The following is a 25,273-nucleotide window of genomic DNA, read 5'->3' on the forward strand; positions in this document are numbered from 1 at the left end:
TTTCTTCTCCTGCCCTTCTCCTCTTGAGTATTTAACCCTGACTGGTTCATACCCTTCCGTGGCTGAAGTTCATGGTCCTGATGCCTCATTTAGAGATGAACTAGCTAAACTCTTTGAGGGGTGTGGTGATCTTTATTCCAATGATCTTCGCCCCGATGGTGCCTGTCCTTAGCAGGCACCAAGTAAAGGTTTGACAAATGAACGAATGCTACTCTGAAAGCTGCTAGGATGCTGTGTCGTAGCCCACTTCTTCTTTTGAAGTTGCATTTTGGGAACAGCAAAATTTAACCACAGTATAATAAGGAAGGCATAATTCACTATTTTGTGAGACTCAAAAACTGCTATCCCAGCTCATCTAATGAAAGATAGTCTAAATTTCCTCTCAATCCAGGCTGAGCTTCCATGTGGAATTAGATTAGAGCCAGGACATTTCCATAAGAAATCAAATGCAGCCAGATGAAGCATCTTTTGGGGGGCCCGAGGTGAAGTCCATGACAATAAAGGTCTCTTTCAATAAGTCATTTTCAACAGTGTGCTCTGGTTTCCTCTAGGATTGAATTCCGGTCTCATTGTCATGCCTGATGGTGAAGGGGAAACCTGCTTACCGTGCAGAAAAGTCAGCATCTAGACCCATATGTGGTTTAAAAGGAATCAGTCAGTGAAAACAAGTGGTACTGACAGAATAGTTAGAAGGGAGGAGAGTTTTGGACAGAATTAACTCTGTTTTTCTTTTTTTTTTGCAGAAAAAGTGCATTTTAAAAAATCCACCCTTTTCAAAGTTTCAAAGCATTTTAATAAGCAATACCTTACATAACTAATTTAATAATAGTTAATCTAGAATTACCTCTGATTGAGCACCAAGACCTTTCATCAGCACCACAGCGCTGTGAGGTAGATGTGTTGATTTTACTCACTTTGCCATGGAGTAAATTGAGGTTTCAAAGAATTAGTAACTTGGCTCAAGGGCAGAGCTAGCAAAAGTCAGCAAGCTGACTGACTCCAAAAACTGCTTGTGTGTAAAATGCATTAATCTTACCTGTGCAGCTTGGTGAATTTTAACATATACATGACCCAGTAACCACCACCCAGATCAAGGTATAGAATGTGGCTGGGTGCAGTGGCTCACGCCTATAATCCCAGCACTTTGGGAGGCTGAGGTGGGAGGATTGCTTGAGCCCAGGAGTTCGAGACCAGCCTGGGCAACATAGCAAGACCTCGTCTCTGCAAATAATAATAATAAAAAAATTATCCGGGCATGGTGGTGTCAACCTTTAGTCCCAGCTACTTGGGAGGCTACAGTTGGAGGATTGCTCGAGCTCAAAAAGTCAAGGCTGCAGTGAACCATGATCACACCACTGCACTCCAGCCTGGGCAACAGAGCAAGACCCTGTCTCAAAAGATACAGAACACTTGCTACATCCTAGAAGGTTTTCTCATGCCGCTTCCCAGGCAGACCCACGCTCCCACCTCCAGAGATAACCCCTGTTCTGACATCTATCTCCGTCAATTAGTTTGAGGCAAAACAGTCTTGCTTGTTTCCCTTTCTGTATTTTTTTCCCTCTGAGAAGACCAAGCATTGCTTTTAATTTCTAATAAATCTCACTCCTATTTAGCACAGCAATTATCTTGTTTTCAGAGGCACTTGGGTTCGAGGCCATGATGAACGACACCCCAGGAGCCTTCTGTCCCAGGATGCAGTTTTCCTGTCTGGCTGCGGCGCAGACCTGCCTCTAACATTTGCGAGACCCTGAGCAAGGGTCACAGAAAGAAGCATGAACCATTTGTCTAAATGTTTCAGAGTTACACACTAAGCCAATAGGCTGTTAAATACAGTCCATTTGTCTTCCTATCTTGATAAATGAACATCTTCATAACACGAGAAAGCCAGGTTTGAATTAGAGGGCTCGGACTCCTTAGAGTTCTGGAATATGTCCCTTGGACAGAGTCAGCTGTAGCTCCAGGGGCAGCCACCTGCTTCTCTTCCCATCCCTGGCTCCATCCCACACCTGATGTATGTGGCCACCTGAGCCTGTACATCTAAGTTCTGTCTGAAGTCTCTATAAAAAGTGAGCCTGGATACCTGTCAGGGGCATGCATGCTGGTGGCACTGTGCACTCTTGGGAGGAGGACAGACCTACAGAAGACAAGCAAGCCCCGGGCACCCAGAGAGAGGCCTAGCAAGGGAAGTGTGAGCTACAAGTGGGGACCTTCAGGGGAGACTGCACATTCCTCAAGGCATGGGGTGGGGGCACAGCCCGAGGCAGGCCAAGTGGGTCCTGCAGAGCTTAGGGTGCACACCTGCCTGGCCTAAGGGTGGTTTTACAACACTGAGGTCATTCATCTCAGTCAAGAGGCAACTTGCTTCATTTCCAAATTCACTCTGAAGAGCTGGGGTTGGTTAAAGCCCTCTTCACTGGTGCTTACCATCTGCCGGGCCTTGAGGCATGGAGATGAACTAAACTTGCTCCCAGCTCTTCAGGGCCTCAGTCTAATGGGAGAACCCAGCTGGGTAGCAGTTTTACACCATGTTAGAGACAGGCATAGGAGGTTTGAGGAAGGGCTCCCAGCAGGAGAGGACCTCTGAGTGGCCCTGGAAGGTAAGAAAGTACTAACAAAAAGGCAGAGGAGGGCGTTTTGGGGAGAGAGCACAGAATGAGTTAAGAATGGTCTATGTTGGTGGGGCATGGTAGCTCACACCTGTAATCCCAGAACTTTGGGAGGCCGAGGCAGGCGGATCACCTGAGGCTAGGAGCTTGAGACCAGCCTGGCCAACATGGCGAAACCCCGTCTCTACTAAAAATACAAAAATTGGCCGGGCATGGTGGTGCATGCCTGTAGTTCCAGCTACTTGGAAGGCTGAGGCAAGAGAATCGTTTGAACCCAGGAGGTGGAGGTTGCAGTGAGCTGAGATCGGGCCACTGCATTACAGCCTGGGAGACAGAGCGAGACTCTGCCTCAAAAAAAAAAAAAAAAAAAAAGAATGGTCTTTGTAATGAGCCTTGAGCCTTCCAGCGGTGAGAAGGTCTGATCAGTGACGAGGGGGTGCCAGCAGAGGCCAGTGTATGCACCAACAGGAACACAGATTTTATTACCTCCAGGAAGTGGGGGAGGCACTGAGGCTTTCAGTAGAAGGGGGTCATGTGCAAATCGATATTTGTAGACCACAACTCTGGCACTGATATGGAGTAGAAAATAATCGGGGAAGGAGTTAATGAAGGTCTGCTATGCATTCACTCAGTAGATACTTGTTGAGCCCCTCCAATATGCCAGGCACTGTTCTAGACTGGGGAAGCTACGGTGGGCAAGGCAGAAATAGTCCCTCCTCTCAAGCAGTTTATACTCTAATCAGAAGGCAGGGACACTACAGAAACATAAAGCAATGAAGACATCACACTGTTTCAGACAGCCGTGAGTGCTGTGGGTAATGGATAATGGGGTAAAGAGGAAGGAGGGGACATGAGAGAGAAGACGGAACAGCTCATTCCTTCATGTGTCTCTTCACCCAACAGGTATGTATTTATTGAGGGCCTACTATGGGCAGTGTCTCCATAGTGGAGAGATGAAACCAAAACCCTGTTTTCACAGCATTCATGTCTCATGGAGGAGTCAGACACCATTCAGATATCCCACTGCTAAGCTGCATATGCTGGAGTGAAGGAGCATGGGTCCTTGAGAGCATACAGCCAAGGAACCCCACCTTGGTTGGGTGGCCTGAGAAGACGGACTTTGGGAAGGTGGGAGAGCATTTCCAAACCAGCAGTGGGAGGGCCAGATGAGCGCTAGGGAGAGCCAGCTGGAAGTGCCTAGGGAGGAGGGAAGAGAGGTGTGGGGTGCGGCCACCCAGGTGGGCAAGGGTCGTGCCATGCCCATCTCTGCCTGGGGACTTGGCCTTTTTCTTTTGTTTGTTTTGATTTAAGCCAAGTATATATATTTTTTATTGTGGTAAAACATATCTAAAATAAAATCTTCCATTTTAGCCATGTGGAAGTGTACAATTCAGTGGCATTAATTATATTCACAATGTGTGTGACCGTCGCCACTATCTATTTTCAGAACCTTTCCTCACCCCAGAGAGACACTGTGGCCGTGACGCAGGAACTCCTTGTTTCCAATTCCCCCATCCCTGGTAGCCGCTAATCTACTTTCTGTCTCTATGGACTTGCCTACTTGAGAAATTTCATGTAAATGGAATCATCTAATATTTGTCCTTTTGGGTCTGGCTTATTTCATTGAACATAATGTTTTCAGGGTTTACTCATGTGGGATGTCAGAATGTCATTCCTTTTTGTGGCTGAATAATATCCCAATCTATGTATCTGCCACATTTGTTTATTGATTCCTCTGTTGATGGACACTTGGGCGGTTTGCACCTCTTGGCTATTGTGAATAATGCTGCAATAAACATCCATTTGACTTTTTATTTTCAATTCTTTTGGGTATATGCCCCAAAGTATAATTCTAGGTCATATGGTAATTCTATGTTAAATTTTTTCGAGGAAGCTTCATACTGTTTTTTTATAGCAGCTGCACCATTTTACATTCTTACCAGCAAGGCACAAGGGTTTCAATTCCCCCACATCTTGCTATTTTTCTGTTGACTTTGATTTATCTTAAAAGCATCAAGTCTAAATCCTCTCTCAGAACGTACTCTGATCATCCAAGTCCTGTTGGCAATCTGAAGACTCTTTATTTTGTGGTGGGACTTTGATGCATGTGCCTTCTGGGTAGTTGAAAGAATTCAGGGAAATTCTGTTCAGCGTCCCCATTGCCAACGACAGCCAGAAAGCAGAGACGGAGGTGGGGGGAACTGGATAGGAACTGGGAAACAGGTGACAAATTTGGGACCTCTCCCATGAGGTATCCATTATAGTGGGCATCTTCTAAGGATTCTTTTCTTCTCTCCATTACAGCACCACTCTTCACAGCAGGTGTCAATAAATGTATGCTCATAGTAGGTGCTCAATAAATAAACACTTGAATGAAAAAGCTACTCCCGCTTCTTTTCCTCATTTCTCCTCCCTTATCCATGATCCAGGTCTGACAAGGGCATCGCTAAAGGTCAGACATCTTAGACTCTCTTAGAGTGAATCAACTCCCTCCCAGGGCCGTCAGGCTATTGTATAGCTGGACCCAGTCAACCACCCTGGGTCTTTTTTGGTACTGACCAACTGCTTGCCATGACAGTTATTCTACATGGCGCTCATAGTGTGTGTAAGAAATTATACACACACACGCGCGTGTGCGCACATACACACACACACACACACACACACACACACACACACGGCAGTCCTTTTCAGAACAAGGCAGGGCTAAGCACACAAATAAAAGGAACAGAAAGAGGGTGGTTCGTCCAAATGATACTGTCTATGCACATTGTGATTTAGATTGCAGAGCACCTTGTCAGATATTTTCTCATTTGATCCTTGCGATAAACCATTGCAATTGGCAGGGTAAGTGCTGCTATCCATTCGGGTTTTGCAACAGGGGGACAGACTCAGAAAGGGGACGTGACCTGCAGAAGGTCAGAGCTGGTAAGCGGCAGGGACAGGTCTGATTCCATGCCCAGAGCTGGCTCCCTCTCCCTACCATGGTGATGACTCACCCTGGCCTGCTTGCCCCCAGCCTGCTCAGGGCCTCCAGGAGGAGCTCAGCCAGGCTTTTAACAATCAATCAAGAGTTTTCCCGAGGCATCTGCACAGACTTTTGGCTAGTCTTCTCAGAAGCTGTTCTTGCAAAATGCTTTCTTATTTTTTGCCCAACCAATACTGAGGTCAAAAAGGAAAAACAACAACAGCAACAACAACAAAAGGGAAAAAAAAGCTCTTCCATTCTGTACCATTCAGCCTGGCAAAGCCTATCTCATTCCCGGAATTCTAATTGGAAACTGCCTTCTGTTCTCATTAGTTTGGGTTGTAGCAGTCATTACCTTCCAAATAATTAATCCCTGAATGCCAATTTCTTACTAGAATTAGCCTGGACTCAACAACTGGTTTTCTTAGCAGCAAAGCTGAAGCAATTATTCCTAGCTTTTGTAACTAAACATGCTGTGCTTGACACTTTACAATATTTTTATCATCATTGAGTTATCAACATTTATCTCTATCGGGGGAAAGAAAAGGCTGTCCAATTGTGAAGCCCCAGCAATCACACAGAGCTGCTTACTGACATGGATGGGCTCCCTGGGGCTTTCTCTTTTTGCTTGGAAAAAAGGGAGAGTATCCCCTGGGCCTCAAATTTCACTGAAATTCAGAAGTGAGCACCTTCTGAGACTAAGGAATAGGAAACCAACGGGAAGATGCAGCAGAGAGGCCTCAGGTTCCAGGGCAGTGCTCCCTGGGAGCTCAGGGTCCATGGCTGGTGAGCAGCATCCCGGTCCTCTTGGAGGCTGTCCCGTTGGGCTTCCAGCTCAGTGTCTGTGGGACATGACACCTCCCCTCCAAAGCTGGGCCATCCAGAGTCAGGCCCGCGAACCGACCTACTCTGGGCCAGAAGAGGTGTGCTGACCGTCTTGTGCCGGTACCTAATCTTACGCCTTCTGGAGGTGATGCAGGAGAAACTCCTGAGTTCACAATCCTGACTCCACCACTTGCTGCTGTGTGGCTTTGGACTCATTGCTAAGCCTCTCTGGACCTCAGATCCCTCATCTATATAATCATAGCTCTATTTCACAGGGTTATTTGAGGATCAAATAAGTTAATACTAGTAATTAGAACAGTGTGTGCCGGCCAGGCGCGGTGGCTCAAGCCTGTAATCCCAGCACTTTGGGAGGCCGAGACGGGTGGATCACGAGGTCAGGAGATCAAGACCATCCTGGCTAACACGGTGAAACCCCGTCTCTACTAAAAAATACAAAAATTAGCCGGGCAAGGTGGTGGGCGCCTGTAGTCCCAGCTACTTGGGAGGCTGAGGCAGGAGAATGGCGTGAACCTGGCAGGCGGAGCTGGCAGTGAGCTGAGATCCAGCCACTGCACTCCAGCCTGGGCAACAGAGCAAGACTCCGTCTCAAAAAAAAAAAAAAAAAGAACAGTGTGTGCCTAACACATAGTAAGTGCTTTATAAGTGTGTGTTTAAAGACAAGTAAATAGAAACTTTTCTTTATTAAAGGGCCTTTTCCTGTTCTTTTGTTCCCTTCAGCAGGTGTGAGAGGCCACAAGATAGACTAGAAAGGCAGAAAGAGGAAGATTGATTCTCTCCCACCGCCTCCCAAACCACAAAGCTCCCTGATTTATTTGAATATACCCACAAACAAATTTCAAACCCATTGTTCAAAAAAGTCAACCTTTGGTATTATTGTGATAGTGACTATTTCCCAGGCTCTCCAAAAATGAAACTTAAAGTATTTCTCAATAGCATGTAGAGAACTAGTCTTCAGATTACCAACTACTAATCAGTCAAAGTTAGAGCGGCTACAATCCAGTAAATGGAAGCCGGACACACTAGATTCTTTTCTCTCCTTTCACTGCATCAGCATCAGGACCTATGAACTAAGGGTTCCCTCCTCACATCTAGTAATGATAATAATAACAACAACAATAGTAATAATAGCAGCTAACATCTGTATAGCATTTATTCTGTGCCAAGCACTTTATTATATTAACTCATTTAGTCCTCAGAACAACCGGAGGAGGCAGGCAGTTATTATTACCCCATTTTACAGATGAGAAAACTGAGGTCCCCAAAAAGCTAAAACTCACGTCCAAAGTCACATGGCTGGCAGCTGTAGAGGCAGTAGCTGAACCCAGGTAGTGTGACTCCAGAGACCAGCACTTAGCATTAAGCTAAACCTTCTATATCTTCGACCCCAGCTGTGAGCTCAGACCCAGTCTGGCTCAGAAACTTAACACTCTCCATAGGCTGGAGGGATCTGCGGGGCTTGGGACCAAGTCTCACTGCTCCTCAGGCTCTGGTCTTGTACACGGCAGCTCTCTGAATATCATGTTTCTGCCTTAGAGCACGCTTTGGGAGATGCCTGATTCTTTCCCTGTTCTTCAGCCTCTGTATTGATAACATGCTTAGTTTTCCCACTTCCTTGCCTTGTTCTTGCAGTTCTTAGCCTTTATTTATTAATTAGACCTACATCTACTATGCACCCACTATACAAGCCAGTCATTTATACCAGGCCTGGGGATACAGAGCCCTTGGGGAACTCACCATCTGATAGGGACACGGATATGCAAGTGAATGCCTAGAGTGGAGAGTCTGAGCTTTGTGCGGAGAATCTGAGCTTTGTGCTTAAAATCAGTGAGAACCAGCGAGGCAGACAGAGGGGGTCAAGGGTTTTCAGGAAAGGAGGAGAAGGCGAGACTAGGTCTTGAAAAGTCCTGCCAGGTTATTTTATTATAAAGACACATGCACGCATATGGTCACTGCAGCACTATTTACAATAGCAAAGACATGGCTATTGCCCATTAGTGATAGACTGGGTAAAGAACATGTAGAGCATATACCCCATGGAATACAATGCAGCTATAAAAAGGAACAAGATCATGTCCTTTGCAGGGACATAGATGGAGTTGGAAGCCATTATCCTCAGCAAACTAATGCAGGAACAGAAAACCAAATACAGCGTGTTTTCACTTATAAGTGGGAGCTGATTATTGATGAGAACACATGGACACATGGCAGGGGAGAACAACACACACAGGTCACCTGTGAGGGGATGGGGGGAGGGAGAGCTTCAGGAAGAATAGCTAATGGATGCTGAGTTTACTACCTGGGTGATGGGATGATCTGCGCAGTAAACCAACATGGGACACATTTCCCTATGAAACAAACCTTCGCACCCTGCACGTGTACCCCAAACTTAAAAGTTGAAAAAAAGAAATCCTGCCTCAGTCAATAACCTTGTGGCTGTGACCCTGCTTCCTGTTCCTGGACGTTCCTGGATGTCCCCAGTTGCCTGTAATATTTGCCAGTGGTCACTTTTTACACACCACATCCTGCCTGCTTGGGCATACCCACGTGACCTCAGAGAGTAAAAGAGAATTGCATTTGTCATCTTTATTTTATAATTGGTTAGTGGTAAATGTGCAGACATCTGCCGCCCTAGTGCCAGTCCCATGTTTCCCACTGAAGCTTCATGTCTATCTGGATTTGTGTCCCCTAGGGACACCATAACAGTGGCCCTCGTCTCCTCAGCTTCACGTGGAGAAAACATCTTCCCAGCTCTCCCTTTTCTACTCCCAAATCTTTTGGAGAGATCCAGTGGGCAAAGGAGGAAACCAAACTTATTAATTCTACACTCCAGCAATAAAATAAGACTCAGAGAATTTAAGAGACTCATCTGGTGACTTTGGATTCGTTCATAGAGTCATCACTCATTTTGAAAATGTGTCCCTTCTCTGCATGTCAAGGCTCACTTCCTTTCCTAATTTCAAACTGTTTCTCATTCCCAGAGGTTCTTCTCTAACTCACTCATCAAACAATGTGAAGAGCTTTTTGGGGACTTCCTTATTTAAATTTGAAGAAGAATGAAAAAAAGGAAGGAAAGGAGGAAGGAGAGAGAAAGAGAGGGAAAGAAAAATAAAGAAAGAAAAATAAAGAGAAAGGAAGAAAGAGAAAGACAAGAAGGAAGGAAGGAAAGAAGGAAGGAAGGAAAGAAGGAAGGAAGGAAGGAAGGAAGGAAGGAAGGAAGGAAGGGAGGGAGGGAGGGAGGGAGGGAGGGAAGAAGGAATGCATACAGGCCAAAAGAAATCAATGTTTATGAAAGCACTACTGTGTGCCAGGCTCTGGTCTAGGTGCTTTTGCTTATATTTACCATATTAATTCTTCTTTAGCCTCACATTGTATGTATTATTATAGGTAAGGTAAACGAAGCTCAAGGTGATGAAGTAACTTGCCAAGGATCTCATAGATATGAATATTAGAACTAAATTTGAAGCCACATCCTAGTCCAAAGTCCGTGATGTTTCCCACACATTGATAAGTGTTTAAAATACCTCTGTGGACTTTTCTATTAAATTTCTGCCACCCACGATAAATGGGTTAAACTCATAAAATTAACCTGTTTGCATTCTCCATTTTATGTCTATTGTATTCACCACATCACCCCACATTTTGGTGTAAATTGCCTCAAACTTTTTCGAAAAGAGGCAGCCTGTAAATCAGTTCAATTGTAAAGACTCATCTTTGCACACCAAGGTCACCTTGGAGGGAGGTAAAGGGCAAGTGTCATCTTCTCATCTGACAGATTCAGTAGCCAAGGTTAAGCGACTTGCTCAAGACCACACAAGGAAGCAAGCCAGAACTGCAAATGAAAGCTTAGCCTCTTGATTCTGAGTAAACCTCCTTGGCCAAGTCTTTTCAAGGAGTGGGTGGTAAGTGCCTGGGAGCTCGCCTCTCTGTTTCTAATTTGTCTCCAATTCTTGGAGAGCAGCGCGTTTCTGGCACTTGCTTCAGTAAGCACACTGAGAAGGGTCCAACTGGCATTTATTTAATTACCATAAACAGATGTAGCACTTTGGCTTCAATGAGGCAGCTTCTTGATGTGCTCATCAGCCCTCCTGCTTACAGGGAGGCTCGCACAGGGCACGGGGGTGGCAGAGAACAGTCAGGTTCCTGCAGTGCCAGCGCCTGCCCCAGTGCCCCCAGGCCACCACCCTGGGGGACACTGTGACAAGCAGACATCATGGAGGACAGGGAATTGTGACGATGGCACATGTCTGAGGCCTTTCCTCAGGTTTCCTTTTCATTCCTTCCATTCTAGTCTGTCCTGTGAGCCTTCTGCACCCCTTGGTGACTTTTCCCAGATATCAGTGCTGTTTAATGAGGTGGCTCTGAGACCTCCTTTGGTGATTTTCCCTCCTTGGCCCCTGCCTGAGTGTTTTCCTCCCGCTTTCTAGGGTCAGTGTGGACACAGTGCCTCCTTTCTCTGGCTTTCGACCTGGACACACGGCTTGGAGGCATCATCCCGCTTTCCTTCCAGACACCCACCTCTCACCCTGATGCCTCCTTCACTCGGTTCTTCTCACAGCAGTATTTGAAAAAGAAAATGTTGGAAGGGCATAAGGGGAAGCATTTACCAGAAACCAAGGTAGAAGCTGAGTTAAATTAGGTAGGAAATGGTCATTAAAATTTCGTTCCTCTTTGATTTTAGAAAAAAAAAATTTAGTTATAGAGTGTGACTGCTAACGAGAAAGGAAATTTCAAAAGGCCTGTGGATCTCTTAGAGAACAGGTGTTACATGCTAAAAGCCACGTTCTCTTAAAGGCCATTTTTGCTTTGTATAAATAGACTTCTTTTTTTTTTTTTTTTTTAGAGAAAAAGCAGCCTGTTTCATAGTATGTGGATGCTTAGAGAGCATTTGCATTTCCAATGTGGTCAACCAGCTTCCACTGTTAGATAATGACAAGACAATCATATGGCCCAGATTTGGAGATCAGTCCCAGTTTCAGACATTTTTGTCCACCTGTTACACCAGATAACTCATTTCTTAAAAAAACATGGTCATAGAGCACAAACTTCCTTTCCTACAGGATAATTTTGAATTGGGCATTTACATAAAGTTGTGGCAAAGATTTTCCAGAAATATTGTATACAAATCATAATTTTTAGGCTGGGTGCGGTGGCTCACGCCTGTAATCCCAGCACTTTGGGAGGCCAAAGCAGGGAGATCATGAGGTCAGGAGATCGAGACCATCCTGGCTAACATGGTGAAACTCCGTCTCTACTAAAAAAAAAAAAATTAGCCAGGCATGGTGGCACCCGCCTGTGATCCCAGCTACACGGGAGGCTGAGGCAGGAGAATCAGTTGAACCCGGGAGGTGGAGGTTGCAGTGAGCCGAGATTGCGCCACCGCACTCCAGTCTGGGCAGCAGAGCGAGACTCCATCTCAAAAAACAAACAAACAAAAATCATAATTTTTACCAAGCCTGAATTTGGAGGGCTTAGCTCTTTGTAGAAGCTTCCAGACAACCAATTCTATGACCAGGAAGAGAGCTAGCTCAACATCAAGGTTAAAAGCAAGAGCTAGGCCGGGTGCTGTGGCCGACGCCTGTAATCCCAGCACTTTGGGAGGCCGAGGTGGGTGGATCCCCTGAGGTAAGGAGTTCAAGACCAGCCTTGCCAACATGGTGAAACCCCATCTCTGCCAAAAATACAAAAATTAGCCGGGAGTGATGGTGTGCACCTGTAATCCCAGCTACTCGGGAGGCTGAGGCGTGAGAATCACTTGAACCTAGGAGGCGGAGGTTGCAGTGAGTGGAGATCGCACCACTCCCCTCCAGCCTGGGTGGCGGAGGGAAACTCTGGCTCAAAAACAAACAAACCAACAAACAAACAAAACCACGAGCTAAACTCTGCTGCTCATGGAATGGGTTCTGGGGAGGTTACTTCATCTCTCTGTGCCTCAGCTTTCTCATGTGTAAACTGGAAAGAGACTAATGAATTATCCTGAGGATGTTTTAAAAGGCAATTCAGGTAAATCACTTAGTACAGTGCTTGGCACTTAGTAAGTGCTCAATAAATGTTAGGCAGTTAAAAAATATACACATAGTCTTAATTTGGGTTCCCCAAAAACAGAGCCCAAGATAAGGATTTGGATGCAGTGGTAAATTTGGGAGGTTATTCCAGCAAGCAGGAGGAAGGGAACAAGTGACTGCTGCAGGCCACAGGCACTCCATCCCACCAGGCAGCATAGAGAAGCACAGAGGATGCTACCAGGATGGCCCACCCAGAGCCGGAGCATCTCTGTGTGCGTTTATACACACAGAATGAATAAGACAGGGTCCCGGCTCAGCGTTTTAAAGTGAAATATACTGAATATTAATCCTAAGGCCAAGCAGGTCGGCTCAGTTGTTTGTCGTGAAAAGTAACTCTGAGGGATGACATATCAAGACATGCTTTAAAGCACAGAATTTTAATTTTTAAAAAAGGTTCTGCCACAAAGAGCTGAGTGACATTGAGTAAGCTTTTCAACCTTTTTCTGTTTTGATATTCCGTATAACGGAGAATGATAGTAATATACTACTTCCCAGTGATGATTAAATGTAATAGCACTTAACATAGTTCCTCGATGTAGCATTTTGTGGTTATTATCATTATTGTTTTTATTGTGTGCGTAACTAATACAGTAGAAAACTATTGTCAGGGTTTCAGGATGTGTAGCCGCCTTGGCCTAGTATAAGTCATCATACATCCCTAAAGTACACAGCGGGAACCCAAAGTTCCAAGTGGCCACTTGCCCTGGACTCCCTGGCACATCTTGGCAGAGTCGTAGCAGTTAGATCCGAGGGGCCATGAAGTCTGGTTACGAAGCTGGCAGGTGGCAAGGCTTGCTGACCAGTCTCTTGTAAAATCTGTGTTGCTGATCTGCATTTGATTCCATCTCTATGGGGCCTTCCTAATGCCACGCTAACCCTGCCCTCCCTCTCCAAGCATGGGCTGCAGTGGCCCATCTCTTCTGCAGAAGATCATGTCCTTTTCATCCTGGGGAGCCAGGGCCTACCGTTTCCTTTCTCAGGCTACGCTCTCCTTGCTGGAGTGCTGGTGCCACAGCTGAAAACAGCTCGGCAGTGTGCATTCCCCTTCTTATCATGGATTTATGCTTGATTAAAAATACATTAAAGGGCCAAGAAATGATTACAGGATATAGCATCTTGCAAGTAAAACTGACATTTCCAGTTAGACCACAATTCTAAATTATCCACAAAGACCAGGTTCTTCTGGTAAAAACATGATGTTTGTTTCTGATGTTTTCTGATGGTGCCATAGTCAAGTTGAATATGTAGTCTTTGGGTCCGTCCTGCTGTTTGAAGGTCTGGGATGATGGCTGCAAGGGTTTGGTGACTTCACTTGGAGCCTCATCCCTGTCTCTCACTATATATTTGTGCCAGCACTAGAGACACGAGGAACATTTGCCTTTGTAATGCCCCGCTGTTGTCCAGCTGGTTTATACCTTGGCAAGGTCCTGAGAACAAGACCCCTCTGGGAAGAGGTCCAACACTGTCATGGGGACATATTACAGAGTCAATGTCCTTAACCAAAGTGCCATCCCCAGCTCTGTTGGAGCCTCATCCGTGGGAACCTGGGGCAAGTCACTTCATCCCCTTGAACCACATTTGTTAGACCGGGTCCTTGAACTAGAACATTATTCTGGCTCTCAGCTTAAACACTGTGCGCTTCAAAAGCATGGTCCTCAACAGGTATGTCATTTTACTGCTGTACCTTCCCCCTTCCCTCCAACATACAGTTGGAGTAAAAGTTTGGTCACCCAAACTTAGGCAAAGGAACTTGGGTCACATTTCGTGCACCAGGTAACATCTCTGCGGGACTCATCTACTAGTAATGATGATAACTACTGTTAATGGAGTAATTATAACATGCCAGGTGCTGTGCTGAACACTTTATGTAAATCGTATGTATATTTTTTGAGACAGTGTCTTGCACTGCTACCCAGGCTGGAGGGCAGTGGTGCAATCATGGCTCACCACAGCCTGGACCTCCTGGGCTCAAGCGATCATCCCACCTCAGTTCCTCCACGCTGAATAGCTGACACTACAGGTGTGGGCCGTCATGCTCTGCTAATATTTATATTTTTGGAGACATGAGGTCTCACTATGTTGCCCAGGCTGGTCTCAAACCCCTGGGCTTAAGAATCCTTCTGCTTCAGTCTCCCAAAGTGCTGGAATTATAGGCATGAACCACCGTGCCCGGACTGTACATCATATTATTTAATCTTTACAACAACAACCATTTTATAGGGGAGGACATGCAGACTCTGGGAGGCCAAAGATATTATCCAAGGAATGCAACATTGGATTCAAACCCAGATCTAACTCCAAAACTCATACTTTAGGTCCTCAGCTAAAACATTTCTCTTCTTTTCCAACACCACTTTCTCCACTTACCTCTTTCCTGAGGCTGGTTGGTTACAGACTGGGTGGGGAAGAAGGGTCTTGTTTATCTCTATTTGTTCTTCCACTGTGGTAGGGGCCAGTTTTCCCCACCCACTGGGCTTTGAATTCTGTGATCTTACACTTCTATTCAGAGACCACTCAGGGCCCACACAGGGGAGCATCTCAGAATTGCCATTATTTCTGTGTGTGTGTGTGTGTGTGTGTGTGTGTGTGTGTGTGTAGAAACTCAAGTTGGAGTGTAGGGAACTCAGGCCTAGGGCTTAGCTCATTAATGTTTAATTTTCTGATGACAGTGGGATCTAGGAGTTCTGTCTTGCCCTTCCTTGATTCCAGAGGCTGCAGCCTGGACTGAGCATCATCCCCCTTGTCATCCATGCCCCGCTCAGAGGGAAGCTATGCCCTCAAGGTGCAGCGAACTGCAGGGCAGAGAGAAAATGTACAACCTCACAGGGACATGCAATTTCTGCCTCCATCTGTCTCTCTACCCTGCTGAATCTCAGAGTGGTGTCACTGAGCCTGCAGATATATACCCTTCAAATCAGACACCCCTCACAGAGCCACCTACCCACGTGCTTACTCGAGCCTCTGCTAATGAAAAGAAGGAATGCATAAGTCATGAGGGGCACGTTTTCAGGATGAGCAGAGAAGGGGATTTATCTGCATGGCTCCCGGCTCTGTGAATGACAGGCCCCAGTTCGTTCAGCTCCTGTTCCACTGCAGGCATGAGTGTCTTCCTGAGACCCAGCCTGTCTTCCAGGCTCAGAGCCCAACGGGGTTCCATGCTTTCTTTGAAGCTAAACATTAAGGACAAATCTGACTTTCACATGAGGCAAAAAATTGTTCTATTCACAATTCTCTTCAAGGCCAAAGATAACTCACAAAATACCAAGAAACAGCAAGCAGCAAAGTTTGCAGAGAGGAAGGGAAGGCGGAGAAAGACAGCCAGGTGGGGCGTGTAGGGAGTCAAAGCCAGCTTTGAGTAGCTGCTTTCATCATAATGACAATGCTAACAATTGGTGCTGGTCATAATCCCAAAAGATGCAATCACAAACATCATAATCCTGAAAGTTGAAATCCCCAAAGATCAAAATCCCTAAAGTCTAAAATCCTGAAAAATCTCATTCCCAAAAGATTAAAATCCCAAATGTTAAAATTCTGAAAGTCAAAATCTGGAGAAAGGATTCGTACATTTAGGTTGTGTGCAGGATAACTGCACCATGTTAGTTGTATCGTGTTAGGCAGAACTATTACCTTGTTATTGTCTTATGTGGAAATTAAGTATGATTTAAGGAGATGCTTACGGGTGCTAAGTTGTGGACTTGTGAACTAAATTTTAGGTGTCAAGTTGACTGAATTTAAAAATACCTAGAAATCTGGTAAAGCATTATGTTGGGTGTTTCTGTGAGGGTTAGGTTTCTGTGAGGGGAGGTTAGTGTGTGAGTATGAGTGGGTTATCTGGGGGAAGAGCTGCTCTCAGTGTTGGTGGGCACCATCTCATTGGCTGATGGCTGGGAGAAACAAATACAGAAAACAAATCGATCTCTCTCTGAGAGCCGGGACAGATTTTTCTTCTGCTGCCTTGGACATCAGAACCCCAAGCTCACCAGCCTTTGGACTCCAGGACTTACACCAGCAACCACATTTAAATGAGAGTTAACCATTGGCTTCCCTGGTTCTAAGGCCTTCGGACTTGGAGTGAGCCATGCTACCGGCATCCCAGGGTCTCCAGCGTGCAGATGGGCATGTCGTGGGACTACTAAGCAGTCATAATCGTGTGAGCCAATTTCCCTAATAAATCCCCTCTCATATATCCATATATACACTTATCTTATTGGTTCTAGCTCTCTGGAGAACCCTGACTAATACAGATTTGGTACTGGGGAAGCCGAATATCATTCATTCTTATACATTCCTTACAACACAATGGAAGAGATCTGTGAAATTGACCCCTCACAAAAATGCTGTGATTAGTTAAGTGTATGAAGCTATTTAATGGTGAAAGGTAAAAGTTTAAAAGCTAATTACATTGGTGCTATGATAGCAGAAAATCACTTAATTGCAATGGCCCAGCAATAACCAAACTTTCAAGTGGACAGCATACACTTGTACAATTTGTAGACCACAACCACTCTCCAAATACAAGTGTGGCGACTATTTTAAAGATTCTAGAAGAAGTGAAAATGGAGGTGAAAGACACAAAAAAAACTCCCCTGCCAAATTATTTAATCATGTACTACTTCTGCCCTTTTGCACATAGTGCCAATATACTATGCTATGTATTTAATCTTCGTATTGTCTCCAATAATAGATGTATACATTGTGTAAAGACTTTTAGAGAGTTCTCTTTTGTTTTGTGGATTTTTTTTTTTCCTGCAAATTTGACTCCAGGAAAGTGCATTATCACAATGTTGACCTTGTGTGTAGGCATTGTGCGTGTGTGTAAAAACGCTGAAACTTCCTCAGTGAATAAACAGCTGTCCTTTCTGTACATCTGCATTTGTGAAAGATACAATTTCTTGAGATCTCGGCGGTTTGGGTGACTGCACATGCAATGGTGACTCGCTGGTTTTTGAGCCATCCATCAAAAGATTTACGTTGTCCATCACAGTGTTTCAGATGGCCACAGTTACAAAGCTGGGTGCACACAATTACCAACCATAGTAATATGCATTTATACATTTCCCTCTTGATCTAGTTCTTTATGAATATAGTTTGTCTGTTTATAACTTATCCCCATGCTACAGTTGTTAGTATATCTGAGTGTTTATGCTTGCAAAAATATGTATGTTACTACTGCCTCTTTTATGGTGTTAAGTGGCCTATAAAACACTCTGTTGTATTTTGTATGTTTCTCTTAAAAATGTAAATAAAGGTCTTAAAATTTAAAGGATTTTTTTTCCATAGTTATATTTTTGGGACTTTCATCTTTCCCAATTTCAACATTCAGATTGTGTCTTTCAAAATTATGGCCCAAACTCATAGAAGGGGTGAGGGATTAAGGAAGGATGATGACTTAGAAGCTCTAATTCGTGAAGAAAATGTGGCTGTGGTAAAGGGGAGATGGGAAGGTGTGTGGTGCAGCCCAGGGTGTCATGCTGCTGGCCCTGGGAGGGGAGATAGCGTCCAGGAAGGGGACTCTTGCAAGTTTTCGCTCTCACACCATGCACCTGGAGGAAGGGACTTTTAGCTTAGCATAATTTGAAGGCAACCTGGGGCAGTGTGGGAATATAGATCTGATGTTAGATGACCTAACTTTTTTTTTTTTTTTTTTTTTTTTTGAGATGGAGTTTCGCTCTTGTTGCCCAGGCTGGAGTACAGTGGCACGATCTCGGCTCACCGCAACCTCCACCTCCCGAGTTCAAGTGATTCTCCTGCCTCAGCCTCCCAAGTAGCTGGGACTACAGGTGCCCGCCACTACGCCCAGTTAATTTTTGTATTTTTAGTAGAGACCGGGTTTTACCATGTTGGCCAGGTTGATCTCAAACTCCTGACCTAAGGTGATCCACCTGCCTCGGCCTCCCAAGTGCTGGGATTATCGCTGTGAGCCACCGCACCCGACCTAGAAGACTTAACTTCTAGTCTCAATTTTGTCAGTAAGGTCTCCATTCTTTGGGTTGATTCCTTCCACTGGACATTTCGTGTCTAACCAGGTCACTGTTTCCCTTTGGAGGAACAGAGCTAGTGGATGAAGATGACTTTGCTAAGGGTAAGATATCTCCACAGACAGTTAATTTTTTTTCTTGTTGTTAATTGCTAGAAAAATAATCCATCTTACCCCAGGGAAGTCATCCAAATGACTCAGACCTCTCTGTGGATTTCAAAGAAAGCTTTCAGTATCTATTTTCTAATTTTCCCAAACAGTCCCTGCAGGTTGAGGGATCACGGTGAAGAGAATTCCACCAAATTTGCTTCGAGGCTGCTGGATAAATGTAGTACAGAGGTAATCGGCTCACCTCATCACAGCCGCCAGCTTCAGCCTCCCCTACAACTCAATCACTGGCACACGGCTAACCAAATTACTGCTCCGGGCTCTGGGCCTCCCCGTTATGTGACTCAGGAGCCTCATTTGCAATCACTATTAACCAGAAAAGCCGCACGACTGCTCTGAGCCCACAGAGTGGAGTGTCATACAATATTCACAGAAACCCATGGGCCGGAAGGGGCTGCAAAGCCTCTTCCGTTATTCCGGCTGCAAAGCCTTTAGAATAACGCTTGCACAGTGACCCCCACCAGCTTGGGGTCCCCTTCCTTACCCTTTCTCCAGCCCCTCTGGCAAAGTGACTCCAGGCTGGACAGAGAAAGAAGACTGTGAAATGCCCAGAGCTCTGGGAATGGGACCATCAGAGGTGACTGTGTGGAGAGGAACTGAGTAACCCACATAGCAGCTATTAAACAATCTCGTAGGAAGCCTTTCACTGCTTTAAAGTCGGTATTCATGCAGAACACTCCAAAGGCCACCTCTAAATCTCTAAAGACAATGCTCAGGTCTTTACCTCTCATTCAGCTGCCTGCTGTGCTGTGTGAAACAGAGTTAGCAAAGCCCGGTGCAGCACGGGGTTTCCAAAGATTATCCCATAAATGGCAAAGGCGGGCACACATCTCACATCTTTCCTGGTCCTGCCTCCTCCTCTTCCTTACAGCTCCCACCCTCCCCACTGCCACTCAATACACATTTATCCACACAGGTCGGTCTTAGAATGAAAGGCACGTGGATGCATCAACAAATGGTACTGAAGTGCCCTAGCTTTACATTTCATATCTGTCAGGCACTTAAAGCCACGATTGTCCCATATGCCCCTCCCATTCCATGTGTTCGTGTGTGTGTTTCTGTTGTAACCCAAGGTTAATGGGGTTGTCTGGGGTGGTGCAGGCACGGTGTGGAGGTATCAGAGAGGGCCTCATGGAACTTTGCCAGAAAGCATTTTGCTATTCTTCTTTCAAAAACTTGTTTATCAAAGGCTGTGGTTAAGAGGAGGAAGCCACTCAGCCAGCCTCAGCCTAGCTACTGCCTGCTTGGGAAGTGCTCATGACCGACGCCAGAAGGGCTCTGGCTAGCACTACAGAGCCTTCTCTGGAAAAACCTGGGCACAGGGACTGACCGATCCTCCCCTCAAAGGGCACCTCTGCAGATGGTGCAAAACAAGGCAGGGCCGCCCAGGGCAGGACACTGTAGAAGCAGCTAGTGCCAGTGGGAGTGGAGCCAGGAGAGAAAGGCTTTCTTCGTTTAGAAACAAGCAAAGGACAGGAGGGAGAGAGGAGTGCTGAATCAGGACCCGGAGCAGGCGTCCTCATGAGCGCCAGCCTGAAGCCTGCTCGCCACATTTCAATAACCACTGTGAATGAGGAAGCAGAGGGCAGCCGGCCAAGAGAGCTGGCTCCTTGACGGTCACTTTTCACAGGGTGGAAAGAAGTGTGGGCACCGTTTGGAACCCTAATCTGTGCAAGTGGTCCTCAGAGACAGAGACTGAGACTGAGGGAAAAGGTCTTGTTTGCACTCCACCGCCTGGCACTCACTGAAAGCTGAGGTCTCCTATGTTCAAGGCTGGCTACTCTAAATGTCCCTTTTAATTAGGGTGAGCTTCAGGGGTGTAATGGCTTTAACCAGAGGATCTGATGTCCCCGGGAAGGCTCTGCCTTCCATTTAGAAGGAAAGGCATCAGCTTGCTTGAAGGAATCCCAGGTTACTGAGTAATCACCATAATAAGATTGAGAATGAAGGTGACCTATAGAAGCATGGCAAATACACCATTTTCTTTGCTTTGTAAGTGAATTTTGATTATAACTCAGCACTTGCCTCAGGTTCTAAAATGCTGTTGGTTCGAATTCTCAGGAAAGCCCAGGAAAGCATAAAACACATAAATGCTTCCACAAAGAAAAATACAAGCTTCCCAGCCCTCTTTGTAGCTACACGCAACCCAGAAAATTGAAAGCAAGGTTGTAGTCTCTCTGTCCTTGGTCACCATTTCATGTACTGGCCTGTCATAGAAAGTGTGGGGAAGCACGGCAGATCAATAGCTATTCTGGGTTAATATTGCCACAGAATTTTTTTTTCCTCTAAAAAGACATTCCTCCTCATTACATAGATCACAGCTTATTACATCCAAGGCATATTTCTGTGGTCTGTTTATGGAAATTAGTGTTTAGAAAGAGATTTTTTTTTTAGGTTACATGTGCTTTTTAATACAAGCAGTGGGGCAATGACGCTCCTATAGAGTTAGTCCTTTTAAAGCTCTGCAAATGACTATTAGCCCTTAGGTTTGAGAAGGGGGTACAACTTACCTGATGGGGGCCACCTGCACCCTCCAGGTCTCTCCCTACCTGGAGCCCTCTCCAAATCCTGTGTGCCGCATTCCACATCCTGGGGACATTAGCAGCACTCAACTTGCTTTATCTGGGGTGATGTTTCTCTGAGCAAAAGTCCCTAAGTGTTTTTTTTATGGGAAATGAAAAGCCAGATAAGCGTGTAAGTGAAAAAGTGAGCCCTGGCCTCTCAAAGCATGTCATCCATTTTTATGTTACTGATTATATGATTTCTAAATTGCCTGAATGTGTTAAGCGACAACTTTTGAATTTGCTATTGGAACTCTACAAATTATATATACAATAACATACATTATTTTTAGGGGAGAGTTATGAAACACCTCTGATACCTCTCTTCAGTCTCAACAGCTGAGGCGGAGAAAGGGCAGATGTTCATAAGCCCATTTAAAAGGTGAGGAAGGGAAGGCTCAAAGAGGTGCAGGAGGGGTTCAATTTCACACAGCTGGCCAGAGCTGACTCAAGGCCTCCAACCCTAACTCTGAACTCCTGGGTCAGGGCGGCAAGATGATTTGTCAATATCCAGGCAGACCTCATTGAGAAATACACACAAGTGGTTTCCTCTGGCTCCACACAGACCTTAACACCTGGCTATTCTCCATCATCAGCTGCAGTCAATGAACCATATAAATTCAAACTTCAGAAATGCTAAAGTCTCATAAGCAATTTTTAAAGGTATTAAAATACAAAACAGAAGTAAACAAAATTTCTTGCCCCAGGGAACTAACTAATGCAAAGTGACAAAATAATGGAAGTTTGAATGCGGTCTCAAAAGTGCCCATAAAATGGAATTCAGAATTATGTTTTAATGTGTATGCTATCTACTTGCTTTGCCAAGGATGCTGGTGTGAATTCTTATTTATAAAACTAAATTATACAAGAAGAAGAGAAATAGTGGAATGAGAGGAAACAGCTCGCAAGCAAGAGCAGGTGTGAACAGTTGCATGCGATGGTATTGGTCACAGCTGGGGTACCAGAGAGCGTCAGATCCTAGGTCAGGTGCACCATAGGGGTCCCAGGACAGTCCATCGCTCCTCCACCAGGACTGGCCTTGGCATGTAGCCCCAGCAGCTCCAGGCAGCTGTCTTTCCGCGGAACTTCTAGGAGTGGGGGTACCCATCAGCGCTGACCTGCGGCGCTCCAGCTGAGGATAGTCTGACCGTAGGAGTTTATAAAGTAATGGACAACAGGCAGTGCCCTTCCTCCCCAACAGCAGTGGTCAGAGGGACAGATCTATCCTCACAGAGACTGTCGGGCACGGGCGCTGCAGACATGGCCCCTCCCCCCGGCACTCAGTCCTGTCTGCCTTCCACAGGAGGACAGGAAAGGAACTTCCAACGAGTCCACCTTTTATGTTAGGAGAGAGGCAAGGTGCTGAGTTTCCCATCCGGGGAGTTCAGCTTCACCGTCTCCCCAGCCCCCACTCCGCTGACTTCCCCTCCTCCCTACCACTAGCCCGTGGCCCAGCGTTCCTTTCCCGGTCAGTCTTGGCTGTGATGTTTAGCGGCTCTGCCGGACCCCATATTTTGTCTGGTCTCTAAAACGGCACTGACCTGAGGGTGCAAATGCAGAGGCCGCGGGGCAGCTAGGCAGCCACGAGGAACCCAGCACCCAGCTGCCTAGGGAGCTCCAGGCAGCCGCGGCAGCAGCTCGGAGCTGATTACATTATTACACAATCCAGGCAAATCCTGCTCCAGTACAAGGAGCGCATCTAACCAGCAGGAAGGAAATAAGCCAAAATCCTTCCGACACCACACACACACACACACGTTTGAGGACAAGTACAAACACTTTGCAGAAATAACCCTCCCCCAACCCCACCAACCTCCAGGTCCCTGTTTCAGGATTCCTCACCCCGCAGTAGCGTCTAAAATCCTCGTGTTTGACCACCTCTCCCAACACATGGGACAGAGAGCAATTTGGCTAACTTCAAATCCTGTCTCCCGAGCACTTGCCCACAAATATTAGGGGGAGCGATAGGGACGCCCCCCTGTTCCCGCCACCACCCTCACTTCTGCCCCCCACGCCACTCTCGGGTTGACAGCGTCGGGGAAAGACACCAGACCATCAATCCAATTTTTCCTGCCAGTTGGGGAAACAACACTCGGTCACTAACAGCACCCAGCCACCTAGAGAGCGAGAGTGAGCCGAGGCAAACACGCTGGCTTCCAGACACAGTCCCAGCCCCCGCGACCCGGCTTTGCAAAGGGCTGCACGCGCTCGCCGGAGGGTCGCTGCCGCCTCCGAGAAACGACTTGAACCTGAGCCCGGTGAAGATAAAATGACACAGAGACTCACCTTTAGGTTGTGAGTGGGGTTGACGACACAGACAAGTTGCCCGGCAGCGGAGAAAACCCGTTTAGCTTTGTAGTGCTGAAATCGGAGATGAATGAGATCTAATACAGCCCCAAAGCACTGGGTAAAGAAAAGCATCACAACTTTTGGGGGGTTGTTGGCCCGGGAAGGCAGCGGAGGAAGCTGTGAGTCCTTGGGCTCTGGAAGGAGCGCAGCCTCTGAGACACTCCGCGCCAGCCCGGCTTAGCGCGCCTTCATATTCATCATCAAAATAAGACGGTTAGAATCTTGCAGCAGTGAGGCGGCCAATCAAAAGGACAGAAATGTTATCCTTGAGGTGCAGAGACAGCCAATAACAAATGCCTTCCCTACCGAAACTCCCTGATGAATTGAGCCTGGCGGAGAATGTATTATTGAACATTACCATAGATCAGCACATTGCATTTATCTTGTGATTACAGCCAACCATACCTAATGCTGGGGAGATAGGCTGACAAAATTGATTGCTTAATGTGTCTCCATTTATTAATTGACTTAATTTAACATGAGAGCCTTTCTTAATGCCCTGGCAAGAACGTAAAGCGTTTAAGCCGCCAAATAGTACAACACCCCGCTCCAAAGTAGGCAGATGGATAACGCAGATCGTGGCTCGACTCACCAGAGCTGCTTGGGAGAAAATAAAATATTACTAGACTCTGATTCCAGATAAGGACTTGGCAGCAGCAAAAATGTGTATCTTTCAATCTTGCGTTCTGACTTTCTGCAATTTGGATTACAGCCCCTTGATAAATCTTACTCTCCACTCTTTATCAAAGAAAAGAATCCCTGACAAATGCCTTTGGAGTTGAGGGGTGGAAGGAAGTGTGTGTGTGTGTATGTGTATATATATATATATATATACACACACACACACACATACATACACACACACACACATATATATTCTTTTTTTCAAAATACTGTGATCACTGAAGTCTGAAAGTATTAAAGGATAAAAATGCACAGACTATGCTTCAAAAAATAATGAAATCCCTGATGCATGAATGCACACACACAGAAAAACCTACACTGAGAGGAAAGAGGCTTGTAAATCAGCAAAATAATTACAGATGCAGAGAACCTTTGCTTGTTATCATTTGCATATTGGTGGGCAGCAAATTGCTAATTAACCACTAGATTGTTGGAGACATTAAAAGAGAGATTAAGGATGCACACACCACATCATTTACTTGTTTCTGCAAATGCTAGCAGCACATTTCTGTGCTGGCACAGGGAGAGGGGATTCCAGTCCTCAGACTGCAAACCTGTCCTTGCTCCCCAGAACAGGGCTGGTGGGGGGACGGGAGGCCGCTGGTTCTTCAAGAAAGATTCCTAAGCAGTACTTGAAGGGCTTTGGGTTTTTCGGGACTAGCTCTGATGGTTTAGTCTTTGCAGCTGAAGCAGGGGAGTTGCATGTATTGTGTTTTCCCTCTTCACTGGCTGTTTCTCAGTTGAGAAGTCAGGCCAGATCCAGCGCTGCCTGGAGCAGGATCAGCCCCCACTGTGAATTGTACCCTGTGAGTGTGAGCCCATTGCCCCCTCCCGCATGGTTCTTGTTCTGCTCTGGCTACAATGCTTGGGTTGTATTGTATGCAAAACATATGCACACGTGGAATACCTAGGTCTGTGACTTGGTCAGGCAATTAAACTAACAACAGAATAATATACAGGATAAAAATAATGCACAAGTTTGTTGATGCCAGGACAGAGCCCAGGTTGTTCATTTTAACTTGCATTTAACTTAAAATCAAACCAATGTTTTA

At 45.9% G+C, this 25,273-nt stretch overlaps 1 protein-coding gene across 1 annotated transcript in view; it reads right to left on the reverse strand.

The window, feature by feature from the left end:
- Positions 1 to 23,736, reverse strand: part of SIAH3 (siah E3 ubiquitin protein ligase family member 3) — a 68,148-nt gene extending 44,412 nt beyond the window's left edge. Inside the window, exon 1 of the mRNA XM_005585797.5 lies at positions 23,475 to 23,736. Within this exon, the coding sequence (XP_005585854.1) occupies positions 23,475 to 23,609 (135 nt within the window). The 5' untranslated portion in view covers positions 23,610 to 23,736. The remainder of the gene's footprint in view (positions 1 to 23,474) is intronic.
- Positions 23,737 to 25,273: the final 1,537 nt, after the last annotated feature.

The sequence above is a fragment of the Macaca fascicularis genome, chromosome 17 (assembly GCF_037993035.2).
Source record: "Macaca fascicularis isolate 582-1 chromosome 17, T2T-MFA8v1.1".
Lineage (NCBI taxonomy): Eukaryota > Metazoa > Chordata > Mammalia > Primates > Cercopithecidae > Macaca > Macaca fascicularis.